General features: G+C 43.4%; 1 protein-coding gene across 1 annotated transcript in view; it reads right to left on the bottom strand.

The window, feature by feature from the left end:
• Window positions 1–9,324, bottom strand: part of LOC112612471 (zinc finger protein 880-like) — a 19,873-nt gene extending 10,549 nt beyond the window's left edge. The window contains exons 1-3 of the mRNA XM_025367049.1: window positions 9,268–9,324; window positions 6,382–6,508; window positions 5,958–6,086 (exon numbers count right to left, since the gene is read on the bottom strand). Of these exons, the coding sequence (XP_025222834.1) occupies window positions 5,958–6,086; window positions 6,382–6,508; window positions 9,268–9,279 (268 nt within the window). The 5' untranslated portion in view covers window positions 9,280–9,324. The remainder of the gene's footprint in view (window positions 1–5,957; window positions 6,087–6,381; window positions 6,509–9,267) is intronic.
• Window positions 9,325–11,563: the final 2,239 nt, after the last annotated feature.

The following is an 11,563-nucleotide window of genomic DNA, read 5'->3' as shown; positions in this document are numbered from 1 at the left end:
AAAAAAAAAAAAAAAAAAAAAAAAAAAAAAAAAGAAAATCCAACTTGGAGCCAGTTCTGGGAGGTTTAGATTTGGGACTGCTGTCTAAAGTGGGGGCAGTCTTGTGGATTCAATGCTCACCACGTGGGATTTGATGCCTGTATTAGTCTGTTTTCACACTGCTATAAAGACATATTCAAGACTGGGTAATTCCTGTAATCTTAGCACTTTGGGAGGCTGAGGCAGGCAGATCACGAAATCAGGAGTTCGAGACCAGCCTGGCCAACGTAGTGAAACCCCGTCTTTACTAAAAATACAAAAATTAACCAGGCATGATGGCGCACTCCTAACTCCCAGCTACTCAGGAGGCTGAGGCAGGAGAATCACTTGAACCTGGGAGGTGGAGATTGTGGTGAGCCGAAATCGCACTACTGCACCCCAGCCTGGGTAACAGAGCGAGACTCTGTCTAAAAAAAAAAAACTGGGTAATTTATAAAGAAAAGAAGTTTAATAGACTCAGTTCTGTGTGGCTGGGGAGGTCTCAGGAAACTTACGATCATGGTGAAAGGCAAAGGGGAAGCAAGGCATGTCTTATATGGTGGCAGGACAGAGGGAGAGTGAGGGAGGAAATGCCACACTCTGAAACCATCAGATCTCATGAGAACTCACTCACTATCACGAGAGCAGCATGGCGGAAACCACCCCCATGATCTAACACCTCCTACCAGGTCCCTCCATGACAAGTGGGGATTACAATTGGAGATGAGATTTGGGTGGGGACACAGAGCCAAACCATATCAATACTATCTCTAGCTACACAATGTCAGAATTTATTGAAGTACATCCAGCACAATCCACTGCAGAACTGACTGCTTGCTCATTAGAGGAGAAAATCCTACATATTTGGTCAAATAAATTTTCTGCATTTATTGTTGTTAGGTGTGAGACCAAACAGGGATCAAACACAGTTTGAGTTCTTCCTCTCAAACTTAAATAACAACTTACGGTGAGTCAATGTGTTGGTATTTCTGGGCTTAAGATGGTAACAATTTTAAAACAGTGTATTCTTGAGATATCAAAAATTCATGGCTGGGTGTGGTGGCTCACACTTGTAATCTCAGCACTTTGGAAGGCTGAGATGAGACAGTTGTTTGAAGCCAGTTCAACACCAATGTACTGGCATAACTAACAGTCCCAGGTACAGGGGAGGGTGAGCTGGGAAGAGCACTTTTGCCCTGGAAGTCAAGGATGCAGTCACCTGAACTGCGCCACTGCCATCTAGCCTGGGAGGCAGAATGAAACCCTGTCTCTAAAAAAATTAAAAATGAGGCCAGGTGCAGTAGCTCACGCCTGTAATCCCAGCACTTTGGGAGGCTGAGGCGGGTGGATCATCTGAGGTCAGGAGTTTGAGACCAGCCTGGCCAACATGGCAAAACCCTATCTCTACTAAAAATACAAAAAATTAGCTGGGTGTGCTGGCAGGCACCTATAATCCCAGCTACTTGGGAGGCTGAGGAAGGAGAATTGCTTGAACCCGGGAGGCTGAGGCTGCAGTGAGCTGAAATCACATCGCTGCACTCCAGCCTGGGCAACAGAGCGAGATGTATTAAAAAAAAAATAAAAATTAAATTCCCAATTTATACATTCTAATAAACTTAACTGACAAAAATATACTTTAATATCTAAATCAGATAAAGGAAAGGAAAAGAAATATTTATACTACCCAATCCAAAACTCCTAGAGTGTGTATAGGTGTTAGAGAAACTCCTAGGCAAAAAAAAAAGAAAGAGAAATGTCCTCAAAAATATATAAATCAATGGCTATTCCCTGATACAACATCCCCACACATATAAAACAAAGAAGACAAAGAGTAACATATGGAACCACTGACTAAATAGTAATGTCAAGTTCACTTATTTTTAAATTTTCTTCTTATTTTTTTTCTGAGACAGGGTCTTACTCTGTAACTAAGGCTCACGTGCAGTGACACAATCATGGTTCACTGCTGCCTCAAACTCCTGGGCTCAGGTGATTCTCCCACCTCAGCCTCCTGAGTAGCTGGGACTACAGTTGTGCACCATCACAGCCAGCTAATTTTCATATGTTTTGTAGAGACAAGGTCTTGCAGTGTTACTCAGGATGGTCTCAAACTCCTGGGCTCAAGCGATCCACCTACCTCAGCCTCCCAAAGTGCTCAGATTACAGGTATGAGCCACCGTGCCCAGCCCCAAGTTCATTTCTAATACACGCAAAAGCCCAGAATAAAATCATCATTCCAGTGAGCTGTTCTCTCATGAGGACTCGGGCATCCAATAAAGGATCTTTTTTTTTGAGACGGAGTCTCACTCTGTTGCCAGGCTGGAGTACAGTGGCACGATCTTGGCTCACTGCAACCTCTGCCTCCTGGGTTCAAGTGATTCTCCTGCCTCAGCCTCCCTAATAGCTGGGACCACAGGCACATACCACCACGCCCAGCTAATTTTGTTTTATATTATTAGTAGAGATGGGGTTTTACCATATTGGCCATGATGGTTTCGATCTCCCGACCTCCTGATCCGCCCAACTCAACCTCCCAAAGTGCTGGGATTACAGGCATGAGACACCGCCCCAGGCCTAAAGGATCTTGCAGTCGACTGTCTTTCCCATTGTGCTGAGTAAAAATCTCAGAAGAGCTACCTACTCCTGTTACACACACCAGTAAAGTATGGACAAAGCACAACTGAAGAACAGCTGAGGAACCTTGTAAAAGAAGAAGAAATGCATATGTCGGTCTCTTCATTGATTTCTGACACAGAGCTCCTAACTTCTTGGGATGTTCTAGGCGAGAGGAACGTGATTTGTTCTAATGAGGCAACCTCTCTAGGTTCCCTGGACTGGGTTGATCATCAGAAAGACCAGGCCATGATTACAGGCATCCAAGTGTCAGCCCCATCCACTATCCTCCAGGAAGGGAAGAGGGGCTGGAGACTGAGTTAATATCAGTCATGCCTATGTGATGAAGCCTCCATAAAAAATCCCTGAACTAAGAGAATCACTTGAACCGGGAGGCGGAGATTGCAGTGAGCTGAGATTGTGCCACTTCACTCTAGCCTGGGTGATAGGGCAAGACACCGTCTCAAAATAAAAAACACCCCTGAACTTTGGGGTCATGAGATCTTCCAAATGGTGACACACGCAGGTGCCTGGACGGTGGCGCACCCAGTGAATCTTCCCACATGCCTCCCCCTGTGAATCTCTTCATCCAGCTGTTCATCTGTATCCTTCAAAACACCCTTCAGTGTGAACCAGTGAGCATAAGAATGTGTTTTACTGAGTTCTGTGAGCCACTCTAGCAAAGTAATCAAACCCAACAAGGGGCTTGAGGGAACCCCAACCTGTAGCTGGTTGGTAAGAAGGAAAGATGACAACCTACTACCTGTGATTGGTGGCTGAGGTAGGGGACAGGTTTGGGAACTCAACCCTTTGCCTGTGGGATCTGACTCTAATTCCAAATAGATAATATCAGAAAGGAGTCACAGAAAACTATTAGATGGCCGCTGAAAAACTGGTTGTTGGTGGGGAGAAATCTCCACCCATTCGGTTGACCAGAAGTGAAGCGCTCTCTGCTGAGTAGCATTTGAGAGTAAGAAAAACACTGGATTTTCCCTATCCCCGCAAGACCTGAAGAGGCAAAGAGGGGCTGAGATGCCTTCATGCTATTTGTGAGCCCCACACACAAAAAACAGAGCCGCCAATGTTTTCTTATCTCCTGATTAGGTCTTCCTAGTATAGGATATTGTGTGAACCATACATAGGTCAAGGAGGCAGGTCTACGCATACCTCAGGTTTGATGTATAAACTTAGCATTAGATAAAATCACGACAGAAACAGAGACCACAGGGAGAATAGACCCCTCTGACACAGTCGTCCCTGTGTCCTTCAGAATGATAGAATCAAAGAATTCTCATGAGCCATATGAGAGGGTGCTGTCCATCATGATAAAGACTTTGCCTTTGGCACAGCAAAAGAAATAATCAGCAGAGTAAACAGACAACCCATAGAGTGGGAGAAAATCTTCACAAACTATGTATCTGACAAAGGACTAATACCCAGAATCTACAAGGAACTCAAACAAAAAACAAACACTCCTATCAAAAAGTGGGCTAAGGACATGAACAGACAGTTGTCAAAAGAAGATACAGAAATGACCAACAAACAGATGAAGAAAGATTCAACATCACCAATTCTCAGAGAAACACAAATTAAAACTACAATGCAATACCATCTTACTCCTGCAAGAATGGCCGTAATACACAAATAATACATACTGGCATGGATGTGATGAAAAGGGACCACTTTACACTGCTGGTGCGAATGGAAACTAGTACAACCACTATGGAAAACAGTGTGGAGATTCCTTAAAGGTCTAAAAGTAGATCTACCATTTGATAAAGGAAAACCACTCCTGGTATCTACCCAGAGGAAAAGAAGTCATTATACAAAAGAGACACTTGCACACGCATGTTTATAGCAGCACAATTCACAAGTGCAAAAACAGAGGACCAGCTCAAATGCCCATCAAGAAGTAGATAAAGAAAATATGGTATACATGTAATATGGAATACTACTCAGTCATAAAAAGGAATGAAATAATGGCATTTGCAGCAACCTGGACAGAATTGAAGACCATTATTCTACGTGAACTAACTCAGGAATGGAAAACCAAACATTGTATGTTCTCACTCATAAGTGGGAGTTAAACTAGGAGGATGCAAAGGTGTGAAATGATACAATGGACTTTGAGGTCTCAGGGAAAAGGGTGGGAGGTGAGGGATAAAAGACTATATATACATTGAATACAGTGTACAATGCTCGGGTGATGGGTGCACCAAAATCTCAGAAATCACCACTAAAGAACTTACGCATGTAACCAAACACCACTTGTTCCCCAAAAACCTACTGAAATAAATAATGGTAATATGGCCAGGAGCAGTGGCTCATGCTTGTAATCCCAGCACTTTAGGAGGCCAAGGTGGGTGCATCACTTGAGGTCAGGAGTTCAAGACCCTGTTTCTACTAAAAATACAGAAAAAATTTAGCCAGGCTCGGTGGTGCACGCCTGTAATCCCAGCTACTTGGGAGGCTAAGGCACAAGAATGGCTTGAACCCAAGAGGCAGAGGTTGCAGTGAGCCAAGATCGTGCCACTGCATTCCAGCCTGGACGACAGAGCAAGACTCTGTCTCACAATAAAAAAATTTCATAAAAATAAATTTAAAAATTAAAAAATAACAATACCAGCTTGGGTAACAGAGTAAGACTCTGTCTCCAAAAAAAAACCCAAAATCCAAGAAACCAAAAACAAAGAACACAGCAGTAAGAGGAGGCCAAGAAAAATTTCCCTTCTACGCCAGGCATGGTGGGTCATGCCTACAATCCCAGCACTTTGGCAGGCCAGCTAGGAGGAATACTTGAGGCCAGGAGTTCAAGACAAGTCTGGGCAACATAGTGAGACCTCATCTCCAGAAAACATTTTTAAAAATTAGCGAGGTGCAGTGGCACGTGCCTATAGTCCCAGCGACTTGGCAGGCAGAGACAAGAAGATCATATGAGCCCAAAGACTGAGGGTACAGTGAGCCATGATCACACCACCACTACACTCCAGCCTAGGCAACAGAGCAAGAACTTGTCTCAAAAAAACAAAACAAAACAAACTCCAATCAAAACTCACAGGATTTAAACTTTTATTTTCCCAAAGAATTCTCCTACTTGCAGAGAGCTCCCAAAAAGAATCTCAAAGTATGGTTCTGCAGGGTGCAGTGGCTCATGCTTCTAATCCCGCCACTTTGGGAAGCAGAAGAAGGAGGATCACTTGAGTCCAGGAATTTGACGCTATGAGTTGAGCCACGACTGCCACTGTACAACAGCATGGGTGACAGAGCAAGACCCTGTTTAAAAAAAAAAATTATGGGGCTGCCACTCTGCCCTTCCAAGCTCTTACCTGTGTTCACACCTTTGATGCATTCCCTGCCATCTGGATTGTCTGCTATTTTCACTTCACTCTGCAGATTCCGGGGATCTCTCCTTTGCTCCAACATGGAGATAATACTCAGGTCAGGAAGACAGATTCCTATTTATAAAAAGAAAGAAAAATAAAGAATAAATGTGTGTTGTGGCATCTCCAAAATCCAAGCCCCATGTCTAGGTAGGAGAGATGATACTATAAACGGATCAAGAATAGTATTTTGCCGGGTGCGGTGGCTCATGCCTGTAACCCCAGCATTATGGAGGTTTTCATTTCTGAGTCAACAGGGTTTTAATCTCAGTCAAGCAGTACATTGACTCCTAAAATGCTAAGAGGCACACAACAAAATGCAAAAATACACCAGGGCAGATCCTGACTTCTGGAGGGACATTATCCTCACCCAGGAAGACCAGGTTCCTGTAGTTCTCCAACATCACTTCCCTGTATAAAGTCCTCTGAGCAGGGTCCAGGCATTTCCACTCCTCCTGAGAGAATTCTATGGCCACATCCCTGAATGTCAAGTGTCCCTAAAATGAAAAACACATTTCACCAACAGGGTATCATCACAAAATGAGAAGACAGTTGTAAGGACTGACTTGATTGAAGTGAATGTTTTGACAAATCCACATTAAGGTATTTTTTAGCTAGTTATGTGTTTCTAATTGTGTTTTATTATACTTCTCTATTAGAAGTTATGATATTCTTTAAATTAGTATAGATTTCTAATTTTGTGGACAATACAAGAAATATAAAAATTAACCCACAGTTATTTCTATAGAAGTGTCAGATACTACATATATATATTTTTCAGACAGAGTCTCTCTTTGTTGCCGAGGCTGGAGTGCAGTGGCACAATCTTGGCTCAATGCAACATCTGCCTCCCAGGTTCAAGTGATTCTCCTGCCTAAGCCTCCAGAGTAGCTGGGACTACAGGCACCCACCACCATGCCCAACTAATTTTTGTATTTTTAGTAGAGACGGGGTTTCACTATGTTGGTGAGGCTGATCTCGAACTCCTGACCTCAAGCAATCCACCCACCTCGGCCTCGCAAAGTGCTGGGATTACAGGCATGAGCCACCAAGCACAGCCAGGATGAAGCTTTTGAACACATCCCATGTGATAGGAACTATTCTAAATGTTTTTGTTTTTTTAGACGGAGTCTTGCTCTGTCACCCAGGCTGGAGTGCAGTGGCGAGATCTCGGCTCACTGCAAGCTCCGCCCCCTGGGTTCACACCATTCTCCTACCTCAGCCTCCCGAGTAGCTGGGAGTACAGGTGCCCGCCACCACGCCCGGCTAATTTTTTGTATTTTTAGTAGAGATGGGGTTTCACTGTGTTAGCCAGGATGGTCTCGATCTCCTGACCTTGTGATCCGCCTGCCTTGGCCTCCGAAAGTGCTGGGATTACAGGCATGAGTCACCTCACCTGGCATATTCTAAATGTTTTACATGTACCAACTGCTATTACAACAAAAGCCCATGAAAGAACAATCTGTTCCCATCCTACTGAAGAGACAACTCTTTCACAGACATTCTAAGAAACTTGCCCCAGGTGCGAAGGCTAAAAACGGCAGAGTAAGTACAGATCCCAGGTGTCTGGGCATTAGAATCAAACTTTTAAGAATTAGGCCAGGCACAGTGGCTCACTCCTGTAATCCCAGCACTTTGGGAGGCCAAGGCAGGTGGATCATTTGAAGTCAGGAGTTGAAGACCATCCTAGCCAACATGGTGAAACCCCATCTCTACCAAAAATAACAAAAGTTAGCTGGGGGTGGCACCTGTAATCCCAGGTACTCGGGAGGCTGAGGCAGGAGAATCACTTGAGCTCGGGAGGCGGAGGTTGCAGTGACCTGAGATGGTGCCACTGCACTCCAGCCTGGGTGACAAAGAGAGACTCCGTCTCAAAAAAAGAAAAAAAAAAGATCAAACAATAAAGTAACAGATCGGCATCAAAAGTAAATTGACAGACAACGACCTAATTGAGTACAGTTAAAACAAGTTCCTGTATTAAAATCAAGAAACTGTCACACATGTATCCCCATAATAGGTTACTATCCTTACAGCCATCGATTCATTATCATAACAGTGTAGAACAATTTTAAGGTCATGAAAATATATAAGATGTAATTTCAACTGTTAAAAGATATAAGATGTATATAAACTGATGATGTGCCTTTGATAAAAACAAGAGACTTACTCATCTGTGCACTCATGCACACACATCATATACACACACTTATTCATATACATATATACACTCACATATACTCTAGTAAACATATACATGACACCTGAAAGAGCTGTCTCTCAATGACCTCTTTTTTAGATATTTGTCTTTTTGTTTGTTTGAGGTGTCCAGGTTGCAGTGCAGTGGCTCATTCATTGCACATTACAGCCTTGAACTCCTAGCCTCAAATGATAACCCTCTCCGAGTAACTAGAATGATAGGTGTGCACCACTGTGCCTGGCTGTCACTGTTATTTTTACTAATGTGCATTTCAGCGTGTTTGCAACAATAAAAATGTATAAACTGTGCTCAATTCAGTTAATAAACGTTATTGTATATTAAACTATTTCAAAAAGTTAGACCACATAAAAACACAGAAACTTGAATTCCAGTCTCTATTAAATACCCATACTGAAAAATATGTTTCAAAAATTGAGAAGGGGGTCTCACTATGTTGTCCAGACTGGTCTCAAACTCTTGTGCTCAAGGAATTCTCCAGCCTGAGTTTCCGGAGAAGATGGAATTCCAGCCCCGGCCCATAAATATTAGGTTGTTGCAAAAGTGATCGCGGTTTTGCCATTACTTTTGCACTAACCTAAACATAATTCTGTCCACTAAATATTTAGGTGTTAGCAAAAGCCCAAGGGAGACTGAAACATCACAATCAGCAGTAAACATCAGATAGATTTCTTCTCATTTACGGCACAGAAAAGAGGGCCAGGCTTGGGGGACCGGAAAGGCTTGGATCCATCTCGCGGGTGAGAACTTTACGCCGCGCGGGGCGTGTCTAGGGGGTCACTGAAGGATCTGAAGCGGGAAAACTCTGCGATAGGAGCTGTCTACATGGCCCTATGGTGAAAGACCGGGGACAGGACCAGCCTCCGTCCAATTTTAACACTCAGGGAAGCGACCGCCGGACTCTCATTAGAACGTCTGAGTTTACTCGGGGTGGAGGGAGCGGTGCCGAGATTTCAAGGTCTGTGTGACCCCTGAGATGCCGGGTACCGAAGCGCAGGGAACTCAGCATCCCAGATTTAATCTAAACAAAGGGAAACTCACACGCCGCAGCATGACCGTCACTCCACGTAATCTGCTTCCGGGTCTCCAGGAAACTGCGCGCGCAGCTGAGAGGCCAGGCCGGGGTGGAATTGGGCGGGGCCTGCGCTTCCCTCCCCTAGCTCCTAGCTCCTGTCGTTTTGGAGGCGAGTCCTGCCGTGGTGACTGAAGCAGCTCATCTATCTGGAAACAGTGCCCCCGCAGAGGGAAAGTCTGTTGATGATTAGATCCACGAAAATTCCTGCTATTAAAATTAATTTTAAAACGGCCGTAGAGGCGCTCGCATGTCGTCCTAGATACCCGATGCTGAGGCGGGAGGCTCGCTTGAGCCCATGAGGTGGAGGCTACAGTGAGCCGAGGTCCTGCCGCTGCACGGGCGCCTGAGAGAAACCTTGTGCCTAATAAATAAATGAATACATAATCATACATAAATAAATTGGAAGTAAATAAAATAAATATAAATGAATAATAAACGGTAGTTTTCAGAATTTTAAAGCTCTGGAATTGTTTGAGAAGGGGATGCAAATTAAAATTTGAAATGCAAAACCCTGCCAGGGCGGAATGTGTAATTTCCTTTTTTTTTTTTTTTTTTTTTGAGACAGTTTCGCTCTTTTGCCCAGGCTGAAGTGGCCCGATCTTGGCCCACTGCAACCTTCGCCCCCCGGGTTCAAGCGATTATCCTGCCTCAGCCTCCTGAGTAGCTGGGATGACAGGCTCCCGGCACCACGCTGGGCTACTGTCTTGTATTTTTAATAGAGACGGGGTTTTTCCATGTTGGCCAGGCTGGTCTTGAACTCCTGACCTCCCGATCCGCCTGCCTCGGCCTCCCAAAATGCTGGGATTACAGGCGTGAGCTACTGCACCCGGCCAAGTGTTTTCTTTTTTCATATTTATATTAATCCTAGTGTATACCTGCCATTGTCTTATGGACATACTCATGTCACAACTTTTTTTTTTTGAGACGGTCTCCCTCTGTCGCCCAGGCTGAAGTGCAGTACCACAATCACAGCTCACTAACTGCAGCTTCAACCTCCTGGGATCAAGTGATCCTCCCACCTCAGCCTCCCAAGTAGCTGGGACTACAGGTGCATGCCACTATGCCCAGTCTCATGTCACAAAATTTTGTCTCCAAACAGCACCCTCATTTATTTGTCCCCTAAAGTTTTCAGCAGAGCAAAACAGAGAAGAAATGTATTAAACATAGAATTTGGAGGCAATGTAGGAAAAAGATGTGAAAATATATATGTATACAAAAAATATAATTTTATTACAATTGAAAATGAACCATGGAATATATTGCATAATACCATAATCTGAAAATGACATATCCATAGCTTTTGGAAAAATGCTCTTGTAGTAAAATTATATTTATCATATAATAAATATAGATGACAAAATTGTTATTGTGTAATACATTACAAAATTATGTCACATTTATTGTAGATATTATGAAATTATATGGTGTCATATTATAAACACTTCCCCACAATAATTTTCACTGAACTACTGTAAAAAAAAACAAAAACAAAAACCTTAGGCAATTTTACTAAACTCTATTTCACAAGCATTTTCAACAATCATATTGTGCAATGAGATCTGTACCTGTATCCATAAAAGGAATATAGTAAGATATTACCATGAAGAAAATTGGGGGTCTTTCCTAACCAAGATGGCAGGAGTTCAGAGGAAGCACTCAGTGTTGTACTAGAGTTCACTGCATTTTGTGATGTCTGAACACTAACGCCTTTTACACCTCTGCACTCCCTCTTCCTATTCTGCCCATCTGGTCAACTGATAATAAAGCCTCAGTGCCCACTCCTTTGGAACCAACTGGAAGTTCAAACCACAAGGGGGTACCCCCGCCCCAGCCCTACCCTTTAGCAATCATGATACCCCAAGCCCATCACCTATCCCAGTTCTCTGAAGCCACCTTTGGAACAGCTGGAAAAGTACACCCTGCTTTCCCCCACAAAGCCTCATTATATAATAAAACACTCTCAAACCATATCAGTGTATGGGATCATCATTCTCAAGATCCAAGCCAAACCTTAGGGGGACTTCAAACAAGTTCCAGAAAAGTAGTCAAAAATTCAAATCACCAAAAAAGTTGTGAGGGTGACTATATGAAGTTTCTAGTTAATGTACCAAAACAAAATTTCCTTTATGTGTGCTTCGACTTAAAAGAAAATGGATGAACATTAATGTTTTCAAATGGTCTCACTGAACACTACAAGTACAAAAAGAAATTGTGTTACAGTAGTTTTTGTTTGTTTTTGAGACAGAGCCTTGCTCTGTCGCC

This window comes from Theropithecus gelada, chromosome 19 (assembly GCF_003255815.1).
Source record: "Theropithecus gelada isolate Dixy chromosome 19, Tgel_1.0, whole genome shotgun sequence".
NCBI classification, from domain to species: Eukaryota; Metazoa; Chordata; class Mammalia; order Primates; family Cercopithecidae; genus Theropithecus; species Theropithecus gelada.
This window is presented reverse-complemented; position numbering and strand designations above follow the sequence as displayed.